Source organism: Asterias rubens, chromosome 21 (assembly GCF_902459465.1).
Source record: "Asterias rubens chromosome 21, eAstRub1.3, whole genome shotgun sequence".
NCBI lineage: Eukaryota > Metazoa > Echinodermata > Asteroidea > Forcipulatida > Asteriidae > Asterias > Asterias rubens.
This window is the reverse complement of record NC_047082.1, coordinates 8,790,244-8,813,208: the sequence shown is the minus strand read 5'-3', so window position 1 is coordinate 8,813,208 and position 22,965 is coordinate 8,790,244. Positions and strand designations below refer to the sequence as shown.

Below are 22,965 nucleotides of genomic sequence, written 5' to 3'. Positions count from 1 at the left end.
ATAGTACAGTTTGTTGCTAGTCCAAGTTGTCTGTAATTATTGTCATGTGCGGTGACGTCACTGAACACTAGTGACTCACTTTGGATATATACGGCAAAAAGTACAATGGGGTAGTTGCTTATGCAGGTATAAAACAAAACATCAAGTTCAACAAAAAAGCTCAAAAACTTGCTAAAAATATTGCTTGAGAGAATGTTTTGCTTAGCAAAGAAATCTTGTCTAGCGGTATTTTCTGCAATAACAGTGCTTTATGAAAGTGGACCCCATTTGATCATAACCAAGTGTATAGGTTTTCCCCTAAAGCAATTATTAGTCGTCACTGGTTTTGGCAGAAAAATCGATATCCAAGTTCAATCTTTACAAGAAGTATTAACCGCAAATAAAACCACCTCAAAGAGTAGATCATTAAACCAGACCGTCAATATCAATGTAGGGGGAAAACACAAAAACGATCACCGTACAATTGCTTTAGCGCCCTCTACGGTTAAGAAAATATCATCACCACGTCTGAACTCCCGACGCCTAAAGTGTGGTGGCAACGCAAACTCGGTTTGAACCATACTACTGCAGTGAAAATGACATATGGTGCCCGATATGGGACGAGATTTCAACCGCACATATCGTGTAGGGTCTACACAGCCCTACTCGCCCTACTCAATGTACTCGCGTGTAGTTCCGTAATGTATGTATTGTGTGTATGTATGTATGGTGTGTGCAGGGGGAATCCTACATCATACACAACTGGTATTCGTCATGTCGCTGTGTGTTCAGCCAATGCACGGGGGAAGACCGAGTACCAGCGCACCAATCATACTACTCCATGTACTCGTCGCATGGTTAAACACAGTAACTACAAACATGATGGTGGTTAAATCTTACATTTTACCGGAAAGTTTGAACCAAAATTCTTTAATATTTTTGAACTACACTTTTTCAATTCGCTACTTACCTCGAAGTGAACAAAATTATTTCAGGGGAAAAGAAAACATGCCGTTTCAATGGCTGAACGTCTAGACCTTAAAATTAAACTGGTAAAAATTGTCTTGTCTACTACTATTAGTACTGAGTACTATGTACTACAACAAAGAACATAAACATTTTGGTGGAAATCTTGCTCGGTAAGTTGTTTGTTGCACTGCCTGTATTAACTAAAGTGACTGGTCACTGTAAATAATAATGATTAACGTGAATTATTTAATATAATAGTAATACTAGTAGGCCTATGTATTTGATTGGCCCTAATTTGAGTGAGTGTAAAATAAAGTGTTGTTATTTTTATAACAAACAGGGAGGAAGGAAATAATTATCGTGGTTATGGTTATAATAATAATAAATTTCAATGTAAGATAAAACAAGAATAAATCCATTGACAACTCCTTATCGAGCATTGTCGTGTGATGACAGTCATTTTTGACTAATGGTCAAGATTTCTGTATCCTGCAACACTGTATAGTGTAGTGTAAGTAACGGTGGTTGCAGTGATAAACTTTCACTCAACAGGAATCTCATTTTTATTGCAACAGGACGGTCCTACTACTTGCCGTCAACTCGCCGACTTGCCGTCAACTCGCCGACTTGCCGTCAACTCATTTTCGTGCCGTCAACTCATTAAATTTACATGAAAAATCTATAAAAAGGGGGCACGGAAGTGTTAAGTCTGGGCTAAACTACATATTTCTCATGGTTTTCGGTACAAATTCATTCACAAAAACGACTTTGTGTTGATAAAAAAAAAGTACCAATCATTGACATCTTGGGCCAAGACTAATCATTGTGAAAAAGCAAGATGGCGGCCGACAGTTTTTTGGCTTCGAGAATTTTTTTTCACGAGAAAAAAAATCAATTTTTATTCCGAAATATGACCTAAAACTTACGCGAATGCTCTTTGAGCTGAAACTTTACAGTTCTATGCTTCTTTTGTGGATTTTAAATGTATATTGGAGGAGTTGACGGCGAGTTGACGGCGCAAGTGAGTTGACGGCGAGTTGACGGCAAGTAGTAGGACCCCAACAGGAATCTCATATTCCGAAAATGAAAAAGTGACAGGATACAGAAATGTTTTCTGATTAATTAATGTACAAACATTATGTTTGTTTATGAATGAGGGTGATTTTTTTTCTCTGTGTTTATACTTCTAATCCCGGACAACTAATATGATCTCTCAAGACTAGACCCAGTCACTCTGGCACTGTGCTTCTTTTTTAGACTATGGTAGTATGACCAAAGATGTCAATAACAATTAAAAAGTAGTACAGCGCCCCCTACTTCTAGAAACTATAACTTAAAGGCTCCCCCGTGAGCCGGGAGCCTTATAGTTTCTAGATGTAAGCGCCCCCCCCCCCCCCCAGTTAATGGGTTTATCTCAAGACAAAGCACATACACATTCTGTATATAACACGTAACTTTCCTATACAATTCAATTTACTCACTTGACCAATACATTTGTACAGTTTTTGGCATGGTACGCAGCTGGAGTGATGAACAGAGAAAAACAAAGGATTGGATTCTTATGTGACATCTAAACAGAAAGGTAAATACAAAAAAAGGACTGGGAAAGTATTCATTAGAGGCAGTGGACACTATTGGTAATAACTCAAAGTAATAATCAGCATAAAAGTAAAAACCTCACTTGGTAACGAGTAATGGGGAGAGGTTGATAGTATAAAACATTGTGAGAAACGGGTTTAACAGGCTCCCTCTCTGAAGTGACGTAGTTTTCGAGAAAGAAGTAATTTTCCACGAATTTGATTTTGTGACCTCAAGTTTAGAAATTGAGGTCTCTAAATCAAGCATCTCAAAGCACACAACTTCGTGTGGCAAGGGTGTTTTTCAGTTTTTTTCTTTCATAGTTATCTCGCAACTTTGACGACCAATTGAGCCCAAATTTTTACAGGTTTGTTATTTTATGCATACGTTGATATACACCAAGTGAGAAGACTGGTCTTTGACAATATTACCAATAGTGTTTACCGCTTTAAATGATAACGGACAACATTTCAAATGTTGTTGAGGGATTAAAATAAAAGGCAATGACATAGGCTGCTGTTTTTTCATTTTTTTTATTTTTTTATTATTTATGATTTAAACCCATTTTTGGGGTGTTGGTCGAGCAAGCTAGAGCACCAAACCCAAGCTCTGGTGTTTCAGCGACGTGTGGGATCGAGTCCTGATCATGACACTTGTGTTGCAAGACATCAAGTACCATTATTGCTTCATTCTTCAGATGTGATGTAAAGCTGTACATCCTGTTTATCTTAAAAGTGTCCTGTATTTTTCTTACTTGCTGAAGTTTTGAAAAGCATTGAAGTCATTGGGTGTTTGTATTTTTCTTAATCATTCCAAATTTGTTTATCTTAAATTGTTCTGTTTTTTCATAATTTGGTTATTTTTAACCTTTTTTAGGATCCTCGGGACCATTTGGGGCTTAAGGGTGCTTTATAAAAGCTGTTTCATTATTGTTATTATTATTATTATTATTATTATTATTGTGTAGTATACATAAAACAACACACTGCACTTATATTTGCTCCGGTGTTCCTGGTTCAATAGTACACCACGCACCTTCTAAACCATTATATAGGTGCTATGTAATTAGGGGTATGATGTCACACTCTTAAAAAATACCCTCACTGAGGCCAAAAGATGGCAGATTGTTGGACAATACATGTACACTGTAGCTGTGTTCTTTGTGCATAAAAACGTGCACGTGACCTCAGCGTACCTGCAGCATTTGGTATAATGCAAGGGGTCTGTAGGCCTCATACTTCAACATGTAAATATCTCTATAGCCATCGGGCTAGCTCGGTGGTCTAGTGGCAAGACATCTGCTCTAGCAATGCAAAGGTCACAGGTTCCAATCCCTCGCAAGTGATTTGCCCATGGTTTTTTTTTTTCATAGAGCTCTCGGAAGTTCTGATTATACAGTGCTTAAAACACATTATGTGTAAGGGAAAATTATTTTTGGTCAAATGATTTTTACCTGTTACTTTAAGGGCTCCAGATATTCCTAATTTCTTTCGTTGAAAAGGGGAAATTTCACACAGTTCTTTCCTCTGTTTATGTGTAAACGCCACATTAACCGAGTTTATTTGTCAGAACATCATTGCTTGAAAGTATTGCACTATTATTATATTCTTTTGATTGTCTTTGTTTTTTTATCCACCTGCAGTTAAAAATGTAGAAATCAACCTTCAAGCAGTACTGGACTAAAAAATGTAACTTAATGTACATCATCAGTCCCACTAGCCTTTTGTCAAGACATTCATGGATTGGACAGTTTTGTACAGCTGAGATCCCAAGCGACTGGAAGGGGGGACCACACCCAAGAGTCTAGTTGGGAAGCCACAAAGGCCTTTTACAACTTGTTTGCATTTTTGTTAAGGAATTGTTTATAGAGAATTAAACGTGCATTATACAGAATTTGTATGGAAAGTGCTTTCAAAAAGTAGACTTTCCCTTTTAATTTTGTCTATTTGTTCGGAAAGAGTTGAGTTAACGGAAAATACTCAAAAGAAATAAAATACATCATGGCAGTGATTTTATGGTGACATAAATTTGGAATAATATAAGAGAATGAAGTATAAATTAGTTTGCCATAATCTAGAAAAAGGTACTAATGCAATAGACATTTGTTTCAAATATGCTGACCCTGTCACATCTAGCAATTAATTTGTAAAAAGGCCCTCGTGCTCGCCACTCGCAGGCTGGTATCTCCTTCCAGTTGCTTGGGGTAGCGGCTGTACAAAGGAGTCCAAGCCACAAAGGCCTTGACAAAATGCTTCAGTCCAACTGATGGTAAGAGTATCGGTCATACCAGACAGCAGTAAAACATTCTCATGTGCAGTCTCTAATATAATAATAATAATTTATAATAATAATAATAATAATAAGATTATTCGTCATTCGTAAAGGTTTCTCGTGATTGTTCTCATTCAAATATGGTATAAATTCACATTGAATGTTTTACTTTCAATTTAAAAAAAAAATTAAAGGAAATCATTCCAGGCATTGTTTCAGTGCTTATTTATGTCACTATAGCATTGCCAATACTAATCAGCCAGCTCTTTGTACAGACTCTATATAATATAGGATTTGAGGCATTGCTTGGTGAGGTATCAATGTTTATTTGGTTTGCGGTACACCATGTGTGTATCTACTTGCCAGGTAGAGTTTGTTCTTAGAGAACTGTCTTGCTTTATTCTTCTGCCGCGTAGTAGATAATCGGAGGTTCTCGAGACTTCTCAGTTCTTAAAAGAACTGTCCTGTTTATTAACTATTACCAGGGCGGATGGTATAGAAAATAAACTGGACTACAGTCTCCTGACGATGACTAGAGCAAGCTAGTCGAAACGTTGAGACCAATTCAGAACTGACTCCGCGGCAGTACAGTTAATTACGATCCTATAAGCTAAAGTAGTAGTCCAGTCTATTTTCTATACCATCCGCCCTGGTAATAGTTAATAAGCAGGACAGTTCTTTTCAGAACTGAGAAGTCTCCTGAACCTCCGATTATCTACTCCGCGGCAGTAGAATAAAGCAAGACAGTTCTCTAAGAACAAACTCTACCTGGCAAGTAGATACACACATGGTGTTACCGCAAACCAAATAAACACTGTCTATAATATAACAAACAAAAAAGTACCGGTACTACTTGATCCAAATCTAAACAATTTTGTTCAGGCTTTTGTTATATTTCAAACTATGTTGAAATTAAGTCAATTTGTTTTACTATAAATAAATTAACTCTAATTAACCGTTTTACTATCTGAAATAGCCTCAACAAAGAAAAATCAACCTTGTACAACTGTAGTTGGTAATTACCATAAATTTATATGTAAATGATTTTGAGTTCCCACTTCAATTGGAATGGGCCTTGTAACACTCGCATCTCTATTTACAATGCATTGAACAGGTAAATCAAAAGCTTTTTTAAATGTGATCATTGGTATTGACAGAAATTTCATTGGCAACATTGAAGGTTTGTTTTGTTTCCCAAGCTTTCTGAATGAATTTTATTACAATGTTGTTTTACTTTTAAAATGATTTTTTTTTTAAACACAATAAGTATTAATCTATACTGTTTGAACTGAACTTTTGAGCTCTCTAATAATAAAAAGAGTGTTTTAACGTACTTTTGCATCTGTTTCCTTGTAGTTTCTAAGTACATGTATTGAATAAGTATTTGTATAATTATTACCAATTCCCAAAATGTTTGTGCCATTAAAATCCTTGACCCCCCCCCCCCAAAAAAAAAAAAAAAAACCCAGTTTTATACCAATCTATACGCTGCCACTGCATGCACTTGAACCACTAGGGGATGAAAACTAAATCTGCAGCACAATTAGCATCACAATAAATCTAATATGGCCATAAATCACATGAAAGTTGCACTTCCAGTGTAAAAGTTCCACATCCCAATGGAGAAGTTTACACTTTCAATGAGCCGGATTTTGGAACGCTAGGTGGCAGCAGGTTCTATAGAAAAGCAAGTCCCGGTAAACGTGTAATGATGCTCTCTCTTGCGAAAATGAATAAACAAATGAATTCGCCCAAAAATTGCGGTAGGCTAGTAAATATTTTCTTCGGTCATCCCTCGACCTCCCTTACCAATAGTTTTTACAATAATTTTTCAACTCCAAGCAATAACTACCGCCCTCTGTTGGCGGGTTTGGATGATACAGTTTTCAAGAGTTCATACATAGGGCAGTTGTTGAGTTTTTCACGAATTTTTAGCAGTTAGCATTGGAACGGGAGTTTTTTAAGTGAGCTGCACGCCTGCACACCCCCCCCTCCCCCCGACCAACCTAACAGAAAATCATACTATGAAGCTTCGTGGGCGGATTCACTGGCTCGTGGAAACGCTGACGATAAACATGTGGGAAATTCATTTTCCTGGGTCCACTGTTGGCAGGACCGTGTGCCAACTATAACATGTGCAGTTTACGGGACTAATATGGATTTTGTTACGGGCTTGTTTTTGAATGATTTATTTATTTAGGACTACTTATTTATTTATTTTTGAGAACGAGAGAGATATAAATTGTAGATTACGGTGTCATTTGGTTGAAAAGTTGCCAAATTTACCGCTGGACTGACATGAAATTCCACAAAGCACTAAGTAAGGTGTGGTGTCACAATACAAATCCCAGTGGTGAACCCATCATGCTTTGTGAAATTGTACCCTGGCCCGTCCGTTCCCCTAGTGCTTATTCTTTGTCGGTCCAAACATGTTTTTTTTTTTTCATAATGCAACAAAAGTAAATAAATAAATAAATAAATCACAGAAAAAGCAACCAACAGAATTAAGTTAAACAAAAAAGCCTAAAGGCCGAGTCACACTGCAGCAATAACGATAACGATAACGATCATGACGCAAAGAGAACGCAAGTTCTATAAAAAATATCGGCGTGTGCGTATTCTGCGTGGAGCAATTCAACCAATAGAAAGCGTTCTCTTTGCGTCCTGATCGTTATCGTTATCGCTGCAGTGGGATCGGGCCTTAAAGGCAGTGGACACTATTGGTAATTGTCAAAGACTAGCCTTCACAGTTGGTGTATCTCAACATATGCCCAAAATAACAAACCTGTGAAAATTTGAGCTCAATCGGTCATCGAAGTTGCGAGATAATGATGAAAGAAAAATAACCCTTGTCACACGAAGTTGTGTTGCGATTAGATGGGATGGTTGATTTCGAGACCTCAAGTTCTAAATCTGAGGTCTCGAAATCAAATTCGTGGAAAATTACTTCTTTCTCGAAAACTTTGGCACTTCAGAGGGAGCCGTTTCTCACAATGTATTATGCCATCAACCTCTCCCCATTACTCGTCACCAAGAAAGGTTTTATGCCAATAATTATTTTGAGTAACTTACCAATAGTGCCTTTAAGGCAGGCAGTAAACAAGAAAACCGTGGACAGATTGAAGACAAACAAAAATGGACAACAAAAAGACCAGATATAAAAACCGGGCACAACATTCTAATACATGTATTCCACAGTTTAGTTCTTTCCCATTACCGTTTGTATCCAGTTTCGTTATTTTGTTTCCTGAATTTTACTAGCAGGCCTATAAGGCCTACCTTTTTTTCCTTCCCGTAATATTTTCCCAGCCCCATTCATTTTTCCCCGTATTGTTCATTATTTTGTGTTGTCCCATTTCCCCCCTTTTCTTATTATTTTGTCAGTTCATTTAAGTTGTTCCTGTCCCGTTTATTATACCCGGCCGTTTGCGCGCTTGTACGCGTTTTGTTTTTATTCGTGTTGTCAAAATTTCGGTAGGCCTTCTGCAAGTCACTGTAGGCGTGTTATGATGCTGTTACTTGGCAAACTATTCTTCCGAATATGACTATTTGAAATATGCTACTCTCACACTTGGGTGAATATTCTTGCGAATATGAATATTGAAATTCGCGATGAACTCGCCGAAAAGTTGCGATTTGATGGTGAATGTTCTCGGTCGGCGAATGTTCTTGCGAAGATTTGAATTTTGCGTTGAATTCGTCCAAAATGGCGGTTGAATAGTGAATATTTTCATCTCGGTCTCAACCCTCGATCGTCCTCGGTCGGCCCTCTCCTTATACTAATATCCTTCGAATATATTTTACGAATGCTTTACCAACGCTTGTCAATGCCTTTACGAATGTTGCCAACGCTTACGCACGCTTTACCAACGTTACCAATCTTACGGCTAATGACTGTCTTCACAACATTTGCTGACATTTAGAAACGATCTTCGTAAGGAGGTGGGGAATAATTTTGTGAACGTTCCGAATTTGTTACCAACGTATACGAAGACACGGCATATGTTGCGAAGTTTGAGCGAGTGTCAAATAATTTTCTTTCCGTTAGCATAAAATTCGCTAGCATATGGTGCCGTGTAAGAGCAGCATAAAGTGACCGATCTTCGTAAGAGGAGGTAGAGAATGACTAGTGAACGTAGTGAATTTGTGGTGAATGTTGCTTGAGCAATTGTCATATATTTCCATTCGTGAGCACATTCGCTAGCATATTACTAGCCACACACTGTGTGAGAGTATCATTAGCGTAAACTTTTAAGGCGTGTTTTATTCAGTTTGTCATAATTTGCTTAAAGAGTGGTAGGTGCCGCGATGTTTAACAAACAATATAATTTATATTCCCACGCCATCGTCCCTCCTTAAAAAAAATCCCTTCCCTCCCACGCAGTGTTGTAGTCAAGACCTCCCCGTCCGATACCGAGGGGGAGGGGAAAACCGAGACCTCGGCCGAAACCTCCAACATTGCTCACACGTCCAATGTACCACGCGCTGTGTTCAAATCTTTCCGTCTATAAATCTCCTTATTTGTTTATAAGGTTTGTCTTATAATTTTGCTTCCTGCTTTCCGAATTACAAAGAAATTCACTTGTCGGGAGAGGGGATGCCCTCGTCGCTCCGTAAAAAAAACTGGTGCCGTTCACATAAATTATTGCCGTCCTGTTCAGAACTTATTCTTTGTCGGTCAAATCAATGTTTTTCAGTTTCACTCGGGTAATGTCAAAAAATAGATGAGTGTAAAGATAAAGTCAGATATCTTCTGTAACTAAATTTCTCTAGACTAGTATTGATGCGGTATCCAGTGAGGAGATCCAATCACACAGACGACAGACACAATTCGGCATAAGGAGATAAACCAATATTTGGGGGGATTTGGACTGATCATGAGTGATTAAATACACAGTCTTTACACACAAAGTTTCCTCAAACGCCTCTAATAATATTGCATCTAGCAAGTGTTGGTGGACAAACTTTAATAACATTGATAATTTTACAAGCATGGTTAGTTATTTAGTTTCTACGTTACGTTTTGTCCTTGATTGACTGATTTGTAGGCGACTATTCCAGGACTAAACGAGGGGTAATTATCGCCCCCATGTTCGTGTTGGGAAAAAAAATCAAATGAGCACACCCCGGGGTCGACCCGGGAAAGCTAATCGAACGCACCCATAGTGACGGGGGAAAACATGGGCGCCATTTCAGCAAGTGAAGGAATGGTCACTGTCTGCGCTGACCTGCAAAAGAGTTACTTGCCGAAGTGGCGTCCAGATGGGATTTCACATTATTTTCAGCCTGAGTTCTTGCGTGACCAACAACAACATAATAAAATATTCAATCAAAAACCTATGGAATAAACTAAAAATTAACACAGTCGTATGTAGTAGGGTCTTGATCTTGCACTGCCCAAATCGCCTCAGATGCGGCTCTTGACGTGCGGTCCCACAAGCATTGCTAAATAATTTTGCACTTTTCTAGCATGATCTTAAACCCTGGGACCTCTGGGACAATTGCTTCTGGTGGGAGTTAGTTCCATTGGGGATAGTGCGTGGGGATTTGAAAACTTAGTTTATGAGATGAGCGTGTGAGTTTATATGTTGATGTACTTGCAGATGACTGATGTTGTTTGGAGTGAGACCATGAACTTCCTTGTAGATAACTAGTCAGCATTTATTTCTGCGAACAGCCAGTTCGTCCAAGTTTAGTTGATTCAGCATGTTTGACACACTATTGTCCGGTTATAGTTATATTTTACTAATCTGTCAGCTCGTCTCTGTACCTTTTCAAGGTCGTCTTCATGTATATTTTTTTTATGAGGATCCCAAATTGAGCTGAAATTTTCTATTTTGGGGCTAACAAGTGTTTTATATGCAATATGCTTGGTTTTTGTTGAGCAGTTCCAAAAATTCATTTTATTAAGACCCAGAGGGTTGTAGTATAAGTAGTAGGGTCCCAGAATGACAGGGGGTAAGAAAAGGCCTTTTTTCATTTACATACATTAGATGCGTGTAGGGTTTTCTCGGCGAGTAGGAGTGTGTGTAGGGTTTCTTTAACACTGTGTCTTATGGAGTAGGGTTGTAGGGTCTACAAAATGACAGGGGTAGGAAAAAGCCTTTTTCATTTACGTACATTAGATGCGTGTAGGGTTTTCTCGGCGAGTAAGAGTGTGTGTAGGGTTTCTTTAACACTGTGTCTTATGGAGTAGGGTTGTAGGGTTTACAAAATGACAGGGGTGGGAAAATGCACATTTTCATTTACGTACAGTAGATGCGTGTAGGGTTTTCTCGGCGAGTAGGAGTGTGTGTAGGGTTTCTTTAACACTGTGTCTTATGGAGTAGGGTTGTAGGGTCTACAAAATGACAGGGGTGGGAAAAAGCCTTTTTCATTTACGTACAGTAGATGCGTGTAGGGTTTTCTCGGCGAGTAGGAGTGTGTGTAGGGTTTCTTTAACACTGTGTCTTATGGAGTAGGGTTGTAGGGTCTACAAAATGACAGGGGTGGGAAAATGCCGATTTTCATTAACGTACGTAGATGCGTGTAGGGTTTTCTCGGCAAGTAGGAGTGTGTGTAGGGTTTCTTTAACACTGTGTCTTATGGAGTAGGGTTGTAGGGTCTACAAAATGACAGGGGTAGGAAAAAGCCTTTTTCATTTACGTGCATTAGATGCGTGTAGGGTTTTCTCGGCAAGTAGGAGTGTGTGTAGGGTTTCTTTAACACTGTGTCTTATGGAGTAGGGTTGTAGGGTCTACAAAATGACAGGGGTAGGAAAAAGCCTTTTTCATGTACGTACATTAGATGCGTGTAGGGTTTTCTCGGCGAGTAGGAGTGTGTGTAGGGTTTCTTTAACACTGTGTCTTATGGAATAGGGTTGTAGGGTCTACAAAATGACAGGGGTGGGAAAATGCACATTTTCATTTACGTACAGTAGATGCGTGTAGGGTTTTCTCGGCGAGTAGGAGTGTGTGTAGGGTTTCTTTAACACTGTGTCTTATGGAGTAGGGTTGTAGGGTCTACAAAATGACAGGGGTGGGAAAATGCACATTTTCATTTACGTACAGTAGATGCGTGTAGGGTTTTCTCGGCGAGTAGGAGTGTGTGTAGGGTTTCTTTAACACTGTGTCTTATGGAGTAGGGTTGTAGGGTTTACAAAATGACAGGGGTGGGAAAATGCACATTTTCATTTACATACATTAGATGCGTGTAGGGTTTTCTCGGCGAGTAGGAGTGTGTGTAGGTTTTTTTTTACACTGTGTCTTATGGAGTAGGGTTGTAGGGTCTACAAAATGACAGGGGTAGGAAAAAGCCCTTTTCATTTACGTACAGTAGATGCGTGTAGGGTTTTCTCGGCGAGTAGGAGTGTGTGTAGGGTTTCTTTAACACTGTGTCTTATGGAGTAGGGTTGTAGGGTCTACAAAATGACAGGGGTGGGAAAATGCCCATTTTCATTTACGTATACGTAGATGCGTGTAGGGTTTTCTCGGCGAGTAGGAGTGTGTGTAGGGTTTCTTTAACACTGTGTCTTATGGAGTAGGGTTGTAGGGTCTACAAAATGAGAGGGGTAGGAAAATGCCGATTTTCATTTACGTACAAGAGATGCGTGTAGGGTTTTCTCGGCGAGTAGGAGTGTGTGTAGGGTTTATTTAACACTGTGTCTTATGGAGTAGGGTTGTAGGGTCTACAAATCAAGAAGGGTTAAAAATATATTGTGCAGCCTTCGCACACGTCGGGATATGCCGACAATACGTTTCCAATAGTGTTGTCAATAGAGGCCGCTGTATATACATGTATAGAGCGCAGAGCATACGGGTGTGTGTTCTTATAATAACTCTATGGTGTATGTACATGTACTGTGGTGTTATGGATGTACCACACTGAATGCGTTTAGTACATACCCTATGGAGTAGTGAGTAGGAATCCTACACAGAGCATGCCTCTGAGTTTATGACCCATATCGGGCATGGTATAGAAAATGAATAATGAGTTCTGTTCTCTAAAAAGGAAAAGTTTAACCGTTGGGTAAAGTAACTAAAGGTTGATAATGATACATCAATCTTTTCAATGGTAAGTAAGAACATGTTCCTCATGAAATTTGTCTGCTTCTTTTGAACTATCACTATGTGTGATGTGACGTGAGACTCGAGTTGCTGTGTTGTTTTGGTCCGTCCATAGAGGAAGAACTTCTTCTTCCTTTAAAGTGCTGCTTCAGAAAATTTGAAGATTACCGCACTGTTGTAGGTCAGTCAACCAACTGACGATAGAGGTTTACAAAGGGGGCGGGATGGTGGGAGGGGGAGTCGACCGACACCATCCCACGCACAATATTTTGCCCACCTCTTTAGGTACCACCTCATTACAACAAATAATGCCTAATCATTAAATGTGTTGCCTTCATTTTGTTGTTATTGTTGTAACCCACAACTTCTTTTTTTACCATCCGGGGATGGTCGATGTTGCCTTCCTCATCCTGTTGTATTTCATTTACAAATTCAACTCAATCAAATGATTTAAAAATACTGATCCCAAGTCCCATTGCCTACATTTATGCCATTGGTTTCCGAGACATACTGACACAGTAAGAGATGCTTAGTTTAATTCATATAATATAATGCATGTTGTTTTTCTCTCCCATTCCAGCAACAACCGTCATCAGCATTGTCGCTGCCTAGCTAGTCACAGCAAACATCGACTGATTCTACCCCAAAAGAGTAGATCTTGAAGAGGCTTCCATGAAATTTCATCACTGTTAGAACTCGGGCCTGATACTTCACAGAGGCCATCCTGGAGGCATCATCAAATGTGATCTCCTCCATGCCCTATTAATGGTCATTGCCTTGGTGCCCTTGAAATGCTCCCTACAGTATACAGAAGACCTTTTCAAGACCCTCGCCAAACCTCCAGAAGAAAACTCTGCAGTTCTTGGAGAGACCTTGAGATGGGAACAAGATGACGTCAATGATAGGCACGTACATCCTGATGACTGTAGCCCTCACTAGCCTCGTGGGAATTATTTACGTCATACTTCAAGAGAGAGACAAAGATCTGTCACAAGAATGTTTAGAGGGAGGGACGCTGTGCTACTATTTGCTAGTTACCCCTCTCACTATTTTCCCGATGACTGGACTGTTCGGGCTGCTCAGATGGATTGGTCTGAAATTATTTCGACATAACTGAAAAATTTAACAGTATTGAATTGTAAGCAATTATCCACAATATTATGAACTTTTCGATATTTTGCTTCATAACAGCCATGTTTTGCAATATGGAAATAGACATTATTGATAAAATAAATGTAAAGTTTAAAATGTACTGCTAGTGTCAAAATGAGTTTTAGTTTATACTGAAGTCGCCTTACTGAACTTTCCCCTTTTAGACATTTCATATGTTGAATACTTTTGGCAAGTCATACTAACATTCAATGAACAGGCCTGATACTTCATGGAGGCAAATGGAGGCGACAAACGCAATTGCCTCCATGCCCCCTAGTCATTGCCCTGGTGCCGTTGGAATGCTCCAGTAGAAATTTAAATTTAAAATCCCTCTATCAAAACAAAGCATCCAGACCTGCTACATTCATACAAACTTTATAGAATTTGAGGCATACAAACTTTGCCGTCATACTTTGGTACATACAACCATGGTCAAGACTATTAATTTTGGTTTTTTTTTTACCCATACACCGATGTGTGTTAGCACTGTATACTCAGTACTTTCCCGAGTCCTGTGAAAAAATATCACAGGCATGTTACTCGGGTGGGATTCGAACCCACGACCCTTGCAATTCTAGAGCAGTGTCTTACCAACTAGACTACCGAGATTGCCCGGCAGCTAGAGGTACCCGCTGCCAAAACATAGGATTCGGACTGCCTCTAGCTGCCGGGCAGTCTCGGTAGTCTAGTTGGTAAGACACTGCTCTAGAATTGCAAGGGTCGTGGGTTCGAATCCCACCTGAGTAACATGCCTGTGATATTTTTTCACAGGACTCGGGAAAGTACTGAGTATACAGTGCTAACACACATCGGTGTATGGGTAAAAAAACCAAAATTAATATTCTTTATCCCCGATGCAAATTTAACATCTATTACATGGTCAAGACAATAAACACACACATAACTAACTTATAACAAACATTCTTCACTTTACATAAAAACACTGATTTTTTATTGGTACTTTTCAACAAAGGTGCCCATTTCACATTTAAAAGGGGAGTTTACTCTAACTTGATAAAACTGAACATTTGGATTTTGGAATTCATCAAAACACCTGGTGTCATGTATGATGTTTAGAGTCTTCCAAGGAGGATTAGTTAACCTGATTTGGACAAAATAATAGACTAAAACAGTATTTGAACCGTATTTGAACAGTACATGTATTTGAACAGTGCTAACACACATCGGTGTATGGGTAAAAACCAAAATTAATATTAGTATTTGAACCAATAACCTCTGTAGCAAGTTTGCCCTGATAAGATTCGACCATTTTTGCTGAAATGCACTATAGGAAAGGGAAAGGCTTACAAAGCCCCTTTGTCCATCCCACAATGCCTTTCATTCAGCGAAATCACCCAGGCAGATTGGCGATAAGGTCTTTTGCTATTATTGACTAAGAGAATATTGTCCAGGGTATGTAAAGTAAAATTTCTGCAAAGCTACACAGGTCATGGATTTTTGTTTGCAAATTTATAATGAATCAATTATCTTTGTACATAGCTACTGTCGGACCCAACAAAATGTTGCTCTGTAACTACAGAATTTTTCAGTTTGTTTTTGCCCCAATAAAGAGACTGCAGTCTTCATCCTCCAGATTGCATGAACTGTTCCATCTTGTTGGAAGTGAGCCTCTCTAATCTAAATAAGTTCAAGCAGCCTCTCCAGTCTAAGTAGCCAGGTCATAATGCAGAAACAACCAATTATCATCTAGTTCAGGATCACAACATCAACAGAGGAAGCTTCTGACAGTGACACTGTGACACACAGGCAAGGGCACAGTAGCTGTGGGAAGATGGCGTTGATTCTTGCAGAATGCTAATTATTGTTTTTACAGCCAGCGTAGAGAAGAGCGAGTATGACAAGTTGCCTTTTTTAAGCATTTGAATGAAGCTGCCTCCTGAATGAAAGTGAAGTTATTGATTTTCCATGTTTGTGGACACCGTCGAAATGAATGACCATTTTTAGTGGCATGTCGTGTCCAGAACCCTTTCCCTTCTTTAACCAAACTTGGCAATACGGTTTCATTCAAACAAGTTATCAAAGACGGTTAAAATGGAATGCATGCGCATGGCCAAGCTGAAGTTGAGTTTGAAAAAATGACTTGACTTGATTTTGCACAATGTTGCTCATTGTTCCTCAGCAGGTTTCTCAGTTGGTGGGCCACAGGGTTGAAGCATCTTCTCCAGTAGATTGTATCGAACACGTGCCTTGCTCTCGTTCTCCACAATACCGAAATAATTCAGCATATCGTAGTGGCCGAGGTAGCTGCAGATCGAATCTCGATGTTGGTTCACCATCCATTCCCATTTTGTTGTGTCGGCGTGTCCAGTGCCGATATATTTCGACTGTAAATGTTCAAGTTGACTGTGGATGTTGTATCTTTCACCCATTTTTGATGACTGGATTTAAGAGTGATTGAATCACAAACAACGATCAAAATTAGCACGTTCAAAACCTAAATTTTGAAACGTTTTTGTTGCGACAACTGTGTGTTTCTGCACTGTTCTTCGTCACCACAAAACAGCTACACCATCAACTTGACCTTTGACCCGTTTGAGCAGTATCATTTCCCTAACGGCGGTGTACACAGGGTGGGTTTTGTTTTCTAGGTTTGTTACAAAATAAAAAATTACTTGAATATAATATAATATGGTATCATATATTTCTGTATGTATTTTTAGAGTATCGAAAATCACATAAAACAAAAAATTTAACCTTTTAATCCTTCTGAGTATCGTCGATTTGCGACTCGAGGCAGCATACGCGTTCAAAATGTAAATGTATTTTATTGCAGAACTACTATTTTAAATTTCAAATAATTTTTGATTAAAATTTGAGAAATATAATTTGTGTAATAGTGGTTTATTGAATTTGATAAAGTATTGATTTGGATCATTTTAAGAGTAATAATGGGCCACTCTTTTTAGTCATTGTGACTGAGGGTGACCCAGCGTTGCACGTGAAAGGTCAACTGTGTAACCCGGCAAATGCAAAGGAACGATTTCCTGTGACCCACACAAATTAAATACGGTAAATTTCAACTGTTTCGATTGTTCTTAACGTTTCAAATAACAAATATTTTAAGAAATTCCTTACCTTTAATGGTGGTTTGATTACTTGATTTCTTGTGTCAGTTCTGTCATTGTTAGTGATTTGTGACACCGAACGCTGAAGTGAAGTGTTTGCCCGGCCACAGGGAGGGCACGCAGGCATGTCAAGTGGAGTATGTCTGGCTCCGTCCTGTGGGGGCGCTATTTTTCTACCATAAATTAATTTTTGTAAATAATAATTTTTTTGTTTTTTAATAACTCAAGTTACTGAGAAGTTTTACCTAGGTTAATTTTCATGTCTTATTTTTGTTTAATTATTACACTTACTTACAGGCCTATAAAAAGTATAAATACAAATCCTTTATAATTATCTTTTAGTAAAAGCAGAGCAAAGACCAGCATAAAGTTGCAGGCCTAGAATTTCATCTTTGAGAGGGCAAGGCCATTTTCATTTTGAAAAGGGCACTTCCATTGGAAAATCTTAAAGTCTATGGGAATTTTTTGTAAGGGCACCAAGGCCAAGACAGGGGCAACGGAGGCCATGGCCTCCATGAAATTCCAAGCCTGAAGTGGAAGGTTGAACAGGGCCTAAGAAAAGATTACATTTTATATGAGTATAAAAAAAGGCTACACAGTCACAATAAAAACTAAATATTATTCTATCTATTGTATTTGTTAAAATTAACTAACAAATGAGTTTTCTTTTTTGATACATTTAGAGAAAACTAACCAGTAGAGTGAAGCAGACACTGACATCAAATTTCAAGATGCCTCCTAAAAGGAAAATCGTTGACGACAAGAAGAAGAATGACAAGAACACAACGTCAACAGCAAATGAGGATGTTACAATTCCCAAAAAGCCAAAAGGTATATTTAAACCATATTGGTCCTGCAGAGTAGTGTGTTGCACGCATCATTAAACTTTGACGAACCCAGATACACTTATCTCGAAGAGAAAGGGTTTACAGTTAATGTAACTAGTGTCGTACCAAGTAGACCACCAGATTCGAAGCCTTTATTGAAACAGCAGTACAGTACATTTTCATCTGGGGATAAAGATGCAGTCGCAGACCCGGAAACTATACACTTGGAACAAGATCACACACCACCTTTCAGCAGGGATCAGTCGTCGGGTGGAAGATGCATTGAACAGCAATCCTTGTGTTCTTGATCATCCAATATACACCGCCCGTTGTCGATCCATAATAATGATGATTTAACCCTTCCCTGTACAGGTAATCCACTTGTGACACATCCAAGTCACAAATCAAGAGAGTGCCACGTTCTAACCCTCGGACAAGGAGATGTCGGACAGCTAGGTCTAGGTGAGGATATTTACGAGAGGAAGAGGCCAGCCTTAGTACCTCTTCCTGACGCTGTGAAAGGAAAGATAGTTGAAGCGGTGGCTGGGGGAATGCATACAGTCTGCCTTTCATCAACTGGCGAGGTAATAGCAATCGTCATATCTTTGTTTTGTTTTTCAATTACTCCAGCATTCAAAGTAAGCCAGTGCTCTCCGCGGCCCAACCGGTAGTTACAACATCAGAAAGCACCAGTCGAGTTAAGAGGAGTTACCCCAGCCTTAAGTTGTAATAATTCCTAGGACTAGTCCTTAGCTGGGGCTACCTTTGTGCAATTGACCCCTGGTTGTCTTTAATAGTTCAGTGTTGAAAAGCATCTCTGTATTGTATTTAATATGAATTATGGACATTAGGTGAAAAAGCAGATAAACTAGTAAAATAAAAAGCTAACTGGTCCTGCTGGTCAGTCACTGAAACAGTTAAAATGGCACATATTAAAGCAATGGTGATTTTTGCAGTCTTCAAAAGTTCAAATGCTGTTTTCTCAATCTTTGAACATAGCTAGTACAGTATAAAATTTATAATCAGTAAACTTTTAGAGTGAAACTTTATTTTAAGTTGGTATTATTCATTCTTTACTTTGGGTGTTTACAAACTTTGCATTTAATTTTCTTTAGGTGTTCACCTTCGGTTGCAATGATGAGGGTGCCCTAGGTCGCGACACGAGTGAGGAGGGGTCAGAGTTCAGTGTTGGTAAAGTAGACCTGTCAGAGAAGATCGTGCAGGTCAGCTGCGGCGATTCTCACACGGCCGCGTTGACGGAGGACGGCAGGGCTTACATATGGGGAACCTTCAGGGTAAGATGCACCTTCAAGTTGGCCTTTAAAGACAATTTAAATGCACTATTTGTAGTTACTCAAAATAATTTGTTTGCATAAAAATTACTTGGTAACGAGCGATGGAGAGCTGTTGATAGTGTTAAACATTGTGAGCAAGGGCTCCCTCTGAAGTGGCTCAGTTTTTGAGAAAGAGGTAATTTTGCACTCAACTAAAACTTCAGACCTGAAGCCTTTTATAAGACATCTGAAAGCACACAATTTTGTGCAGCAAGGGTGTTTTTTTTTTCATTATTCTCTTGCCACTTCAACCAATTGAGACAAATTTTGTTACAGGTTTTTTATTTTAGGCATACATGTATGTTTGGATACACCAAGTGGGAAGACTGGTCTTTGACAATTACCAATGTATATCATTGACACTATCCTATAAATCAAATTTAATTTCCTTTCCCCAGGATGCCAATGGTCCATTTGGTTTGACGTCCAAGGGTATGGAGAAACTTCCGCACCGACTCCCTCTTCAGAAAACAGTGGTGCAGATCTCATCAGGCAATGACCATGTGTGTATGTTAACGGAGAATGGTGAGATTTATTCAGTTGGCTGCGGGGAGCAGGGACAGCTTGGAAGGATAGCAGAGATCTTCTCTCTGCGTGGAGGCAGGAAAGGAACAAGTGAGAAACTTAATTTTGATATTTGTCAAAAGAGATCGCCTTTCAGGGCTACACTGTGTTCTTTTAAAACGATTTTTCATATAAGATTCCTCTTTTCATTAATCATTTTTGTGGATAAATGTCCATCTTTGCAGGCATTCTTCTTGAGCCCGCCTTCGTTCATTGTCGGAGAATTCGTGGTCAGGGCAAGGTTCTTTTTGATAATGTTTGGTGCACGCCCTACGGCACGTTGGCAAGTAGGAGAGGAGGCGGAGTCTATGGGTGGGGACTGAATAACTACCATCAACTAGGTAAGATTGTAAATGATTTTTAATAGATGTTAAATTTGCAGCAAGGAACAAAAATATTATTTGGTTTAACCCATATACCGATGTGTGTAAGCACTGCTTACTCGGTACTTCCGAGTTCTGTGAAAAACAATTTACTGGCATATTACTTAGGTAGGATTCAAACCAATGACCTTTGCCAATCTAGAGCAGATTCTTGCCAACTAGACCAGCGAGACTGCTTGGTAGCTAGAGGCAGTTCAAATTATCCTACATTAAATTTGCATCAGGGATAAAGATCGAAACTTTGGTTTTACCCTTAATACACTGATGTGTCTTAGCACTGTTTACTCAATACTTTTCCGAATACTGTGAAGAAATAACAGGCATATGACTCGGGTCGGATTCGAACCCACAACCTTTGCAATTTTGTACTGTTGGTTATCAAATGTAAGTATAGGATGGGTGGTTTTTATTTTCACATTGCAGGATTTGAGGACACTCGCAGTCGCTTCATGCCAGAACAGGTGGAGTCTTTCTCTCATCTTACAGTTAAAGACATCCGAGGGGGTCAACATCACACAGCTTTACTAGACAACAAAGGTAACTTATTGTTTGACCAAAAGCTCTGAAGGAACTAGGTGGTTTCCCGTAATCAGATAGACAATTGTCAAAATTTGTTTTTATCTTGTAAAATTACTGGTCAAGAAAGCTCAGTGTTACAACATGGTTGAAATTTCACAAGACAACAGGGCTTTTTGGACCAGAAATAAGCAGGCTCTGTCAAACTTTAACAATGAAAACCCACTATACAGGGTAGCCTCATCAGTGTAAAAACACTGTTCTCCCTGGGGGCCCTGTAGAAAAAGCAGAACAAGATAGAAACAAATGTATATAACAAACCCCCCCCACAAAAGCAACAACAGTACTCTATACCACCAGGAACAAAAGCAGAGACAAACAAGGCAAACCAAAAAGACCTGTCACATTGCCATTATGTTTCATGTCCTACAGGAAAGGTCTACACCCTTGGAAGGACGGACTACGGGAGGTTGGGTCTGGGAGATGGTTCCAAGGAGACTTATAAACCCACGCAAGTCTCGGCACTAGACAGTGAAGAAGTTTTATCACTAGGAAGCGGCTCCAGTATGAGCAACTGTGCCACGAAAAGTGGTAAGTCACAAACTCATTTTCTTTAAGAAAGTCTTCTTTAACTGTGAGAAGTCTCCCGAATTCCGAAAATCTGCTCCGTGGTAGTAGAGTAAAAAGCAAAACAGTTCTCTAAGGAACAAAATCTACCTGGCAAGAAGATACACTCACCGCGAAGTGTTTTTGTTTGTAGAAAATGGAGCGTCGTGGCCAAGCGGATAAATAGCACTCAAGCTCTAGTGTTTCTGTTCAGCAGAGTGTTGGTTCAAGTCCTAGTTTGACACTTGTGTTCTTAAGCAAGACACTCATCTATAATTGCTACGTCATTCCAGTCACTTTGGGAAGCGGCTATGAATCTTTCCAAGCCATGAAGGTCTTGACAAAAGGCTATCAGTGCAATTGGACACTGGGGCTTGACTCCATCTCCTGACAGTATGATGTCGAATGACGGCGCAAAATACAAACTACTCCAAAATTGGTGACTGGAAAGAGTCCAAGCCAGTTTTTGAAAAGCTACAGTTTGAAGGTTGTTTCGGACAAATTGATACTGCTTGCTGACACATAAAGATACGAAAGGGTTTTACTTTCCAGACAGCCCTTAATATGGTTATGCACTTTAAGCCCTGCACAGTGCCATTTGCAAGACCAACCAAATGGTGAAACATTTCATAAATACAATTTCTCATGAAGGGTAACAAAATGTCTTCCTTCAATGCAGGCTTTTTGTACTCCTGGGGGATGGGAAGCAATCATCAGCTTGGCACTGGTGAAGAAGACGACGAAGTCACCCCAGTCAAGATAATAAGTAAACAACTAGAATCCAGGAAAGTGTTCTCGGCGTCTGGGGGAGGACAACATTGTGTCATTCTGGCCTGTGACTAATAAAAGGTAGAAGAGATTTTGTTTGTAAATTGTTATTTAGAAAGTCCCTCCTGGAAAAGGAATGGCTTCTGATTCACAACTGCACACACCCCATTACAAAAATGCATGCCTCAGGTTGGCTATTAGATTTCCAGGGGAGTTGCACCGTTTACTGATCAGATGGTTCAGAATCTTCCTGTTGGACAGAATTGTGAAGACGCTAAATGTTACTTGAAGATCAAAAGTGTCTCTTGAAACTCGGACATGATTGGAATGATCTAACTGACTGTTCTCCACGACATCATCGCAGCAAGAATAGCAAAAGAAGAAGAACTATCTGAAGGGGTTTGTGCTGTTGCACGAAGGCTTAAAAACAGTGCATTTGGAGCTATTCATTACCTCATATTTAACAACAATTTATCTGCCAAGGGAACCATCCACAAACAGTTATAGATTACAATACATTTTGGTTGGTAACCTGAAGGTTACTCTGTGAAACAAAGTTGTGAGTTCAGTTCAGCAACTCTATAAAACAGTCTCCAGAAATCAAGAGTTACTTTTTTAATAATTATTTCATATTTTTACGTAAAATTAAAGGAACACGTTGCCTTGGATCGGACGAGTTGGTCTATAAAAAGCGTTTGTTATGAAATGCATATGGTTAGAAAGATGTTTTAAAAGTAGAATATAATGATCCACACAAGTATCACTCAAAATTGCACGGTTTTCTTTTTACGTCTCGAACTATCACGGTCGGCCATTTATGGGAGTCAAACTGTTGACTCCCATAAATGGCCGACCGTGTTATTGGACGAGGTAAAAAGAAAACCACG

General features: G+C 39.3%; 1 protein-coding gene and 1 long non-coding RNA gene across 3 annotated transcripts; both read left to right on the top strand.

Annotated features, from left to right (window-relative positions):
* Positions 1-1,062: 1,062 nt before the first annotated feature.
* On the top strand, positions 1,063-5,157 carry LOC117304338. The gene is made up of 3 exons (XR_004520592.1): positions 1,063-1,118; positions 2,451-2,530; positions 4,169-5,157. It is a non-coding gene; the product is annotated as an uncharacterized LOC117304338 (long non-coding RNA).
* An 11,816-nt stretch (positions 5,158-16,973) lies between these two features.
* On the top strand, positions 16,974-22,755 carry LOC117304336 (regulator of chromosome condensation-like). 2 transcript variants are annotated; one of them, XM_033788723.1, is made up of 9 exons: positions 16,974-17,024; positions 17,764-17,911; positions 18,280-18,491; positions 19,023-19,202; positions 19,640-19,856; positions 19,991-20,146; positions 20,612-20,725; positions 21,137-21,295; positions 21,990-22,755. In XM_033788723.1, exons 2-9 carry the CDS (start codon positions 17,812-17,814, stop codon positions 22,151-22,153), a joined length of 1,302 nt encoding a protein of 433 aa, XP_033644614.1. In that variant the 5' UTR covers positions 16,974-17,024; positions 17,764-17,811; the 3' UTR covers positions 22,154-22,755. The 2 variants fall into 2 exon arrangements, with proteins under 2 accessions (XP_033644614.1, XP_033644617.1); XM_033788726.1 differs by lacking the exon at positions 16,974-17,024 and adding an exon at positions 17,422-17,480.
* The last annotated feature ends 210 nt before the right edge of the window (positions 22,756-22,965 follow it).

Bases quoted from the DNA above. Each gene is read 5' to 3' on its own strand.
- LOC117304336 (XM_033788723.1), top strand. From the start codon at position 17,812: ATGCCTCCTAAAAGGAAAATCGTTGACGACAAGAAGAAGAATGACAAG. The intron at 18,492-19,022 runs GTAATAGCAATC...AATTTTCTTTAG, and splicing joins GCCTTTCATCAACTGGCGAG to GTGTTCACCTTCGGTTGCAA. The intron at 20,147-20,611 runs GTAAGATTGTAA...TTCACATTGCAG, and splicing joins GAATAACTACCATCAACTAG to GATTTGAGGACACTCGCAGT.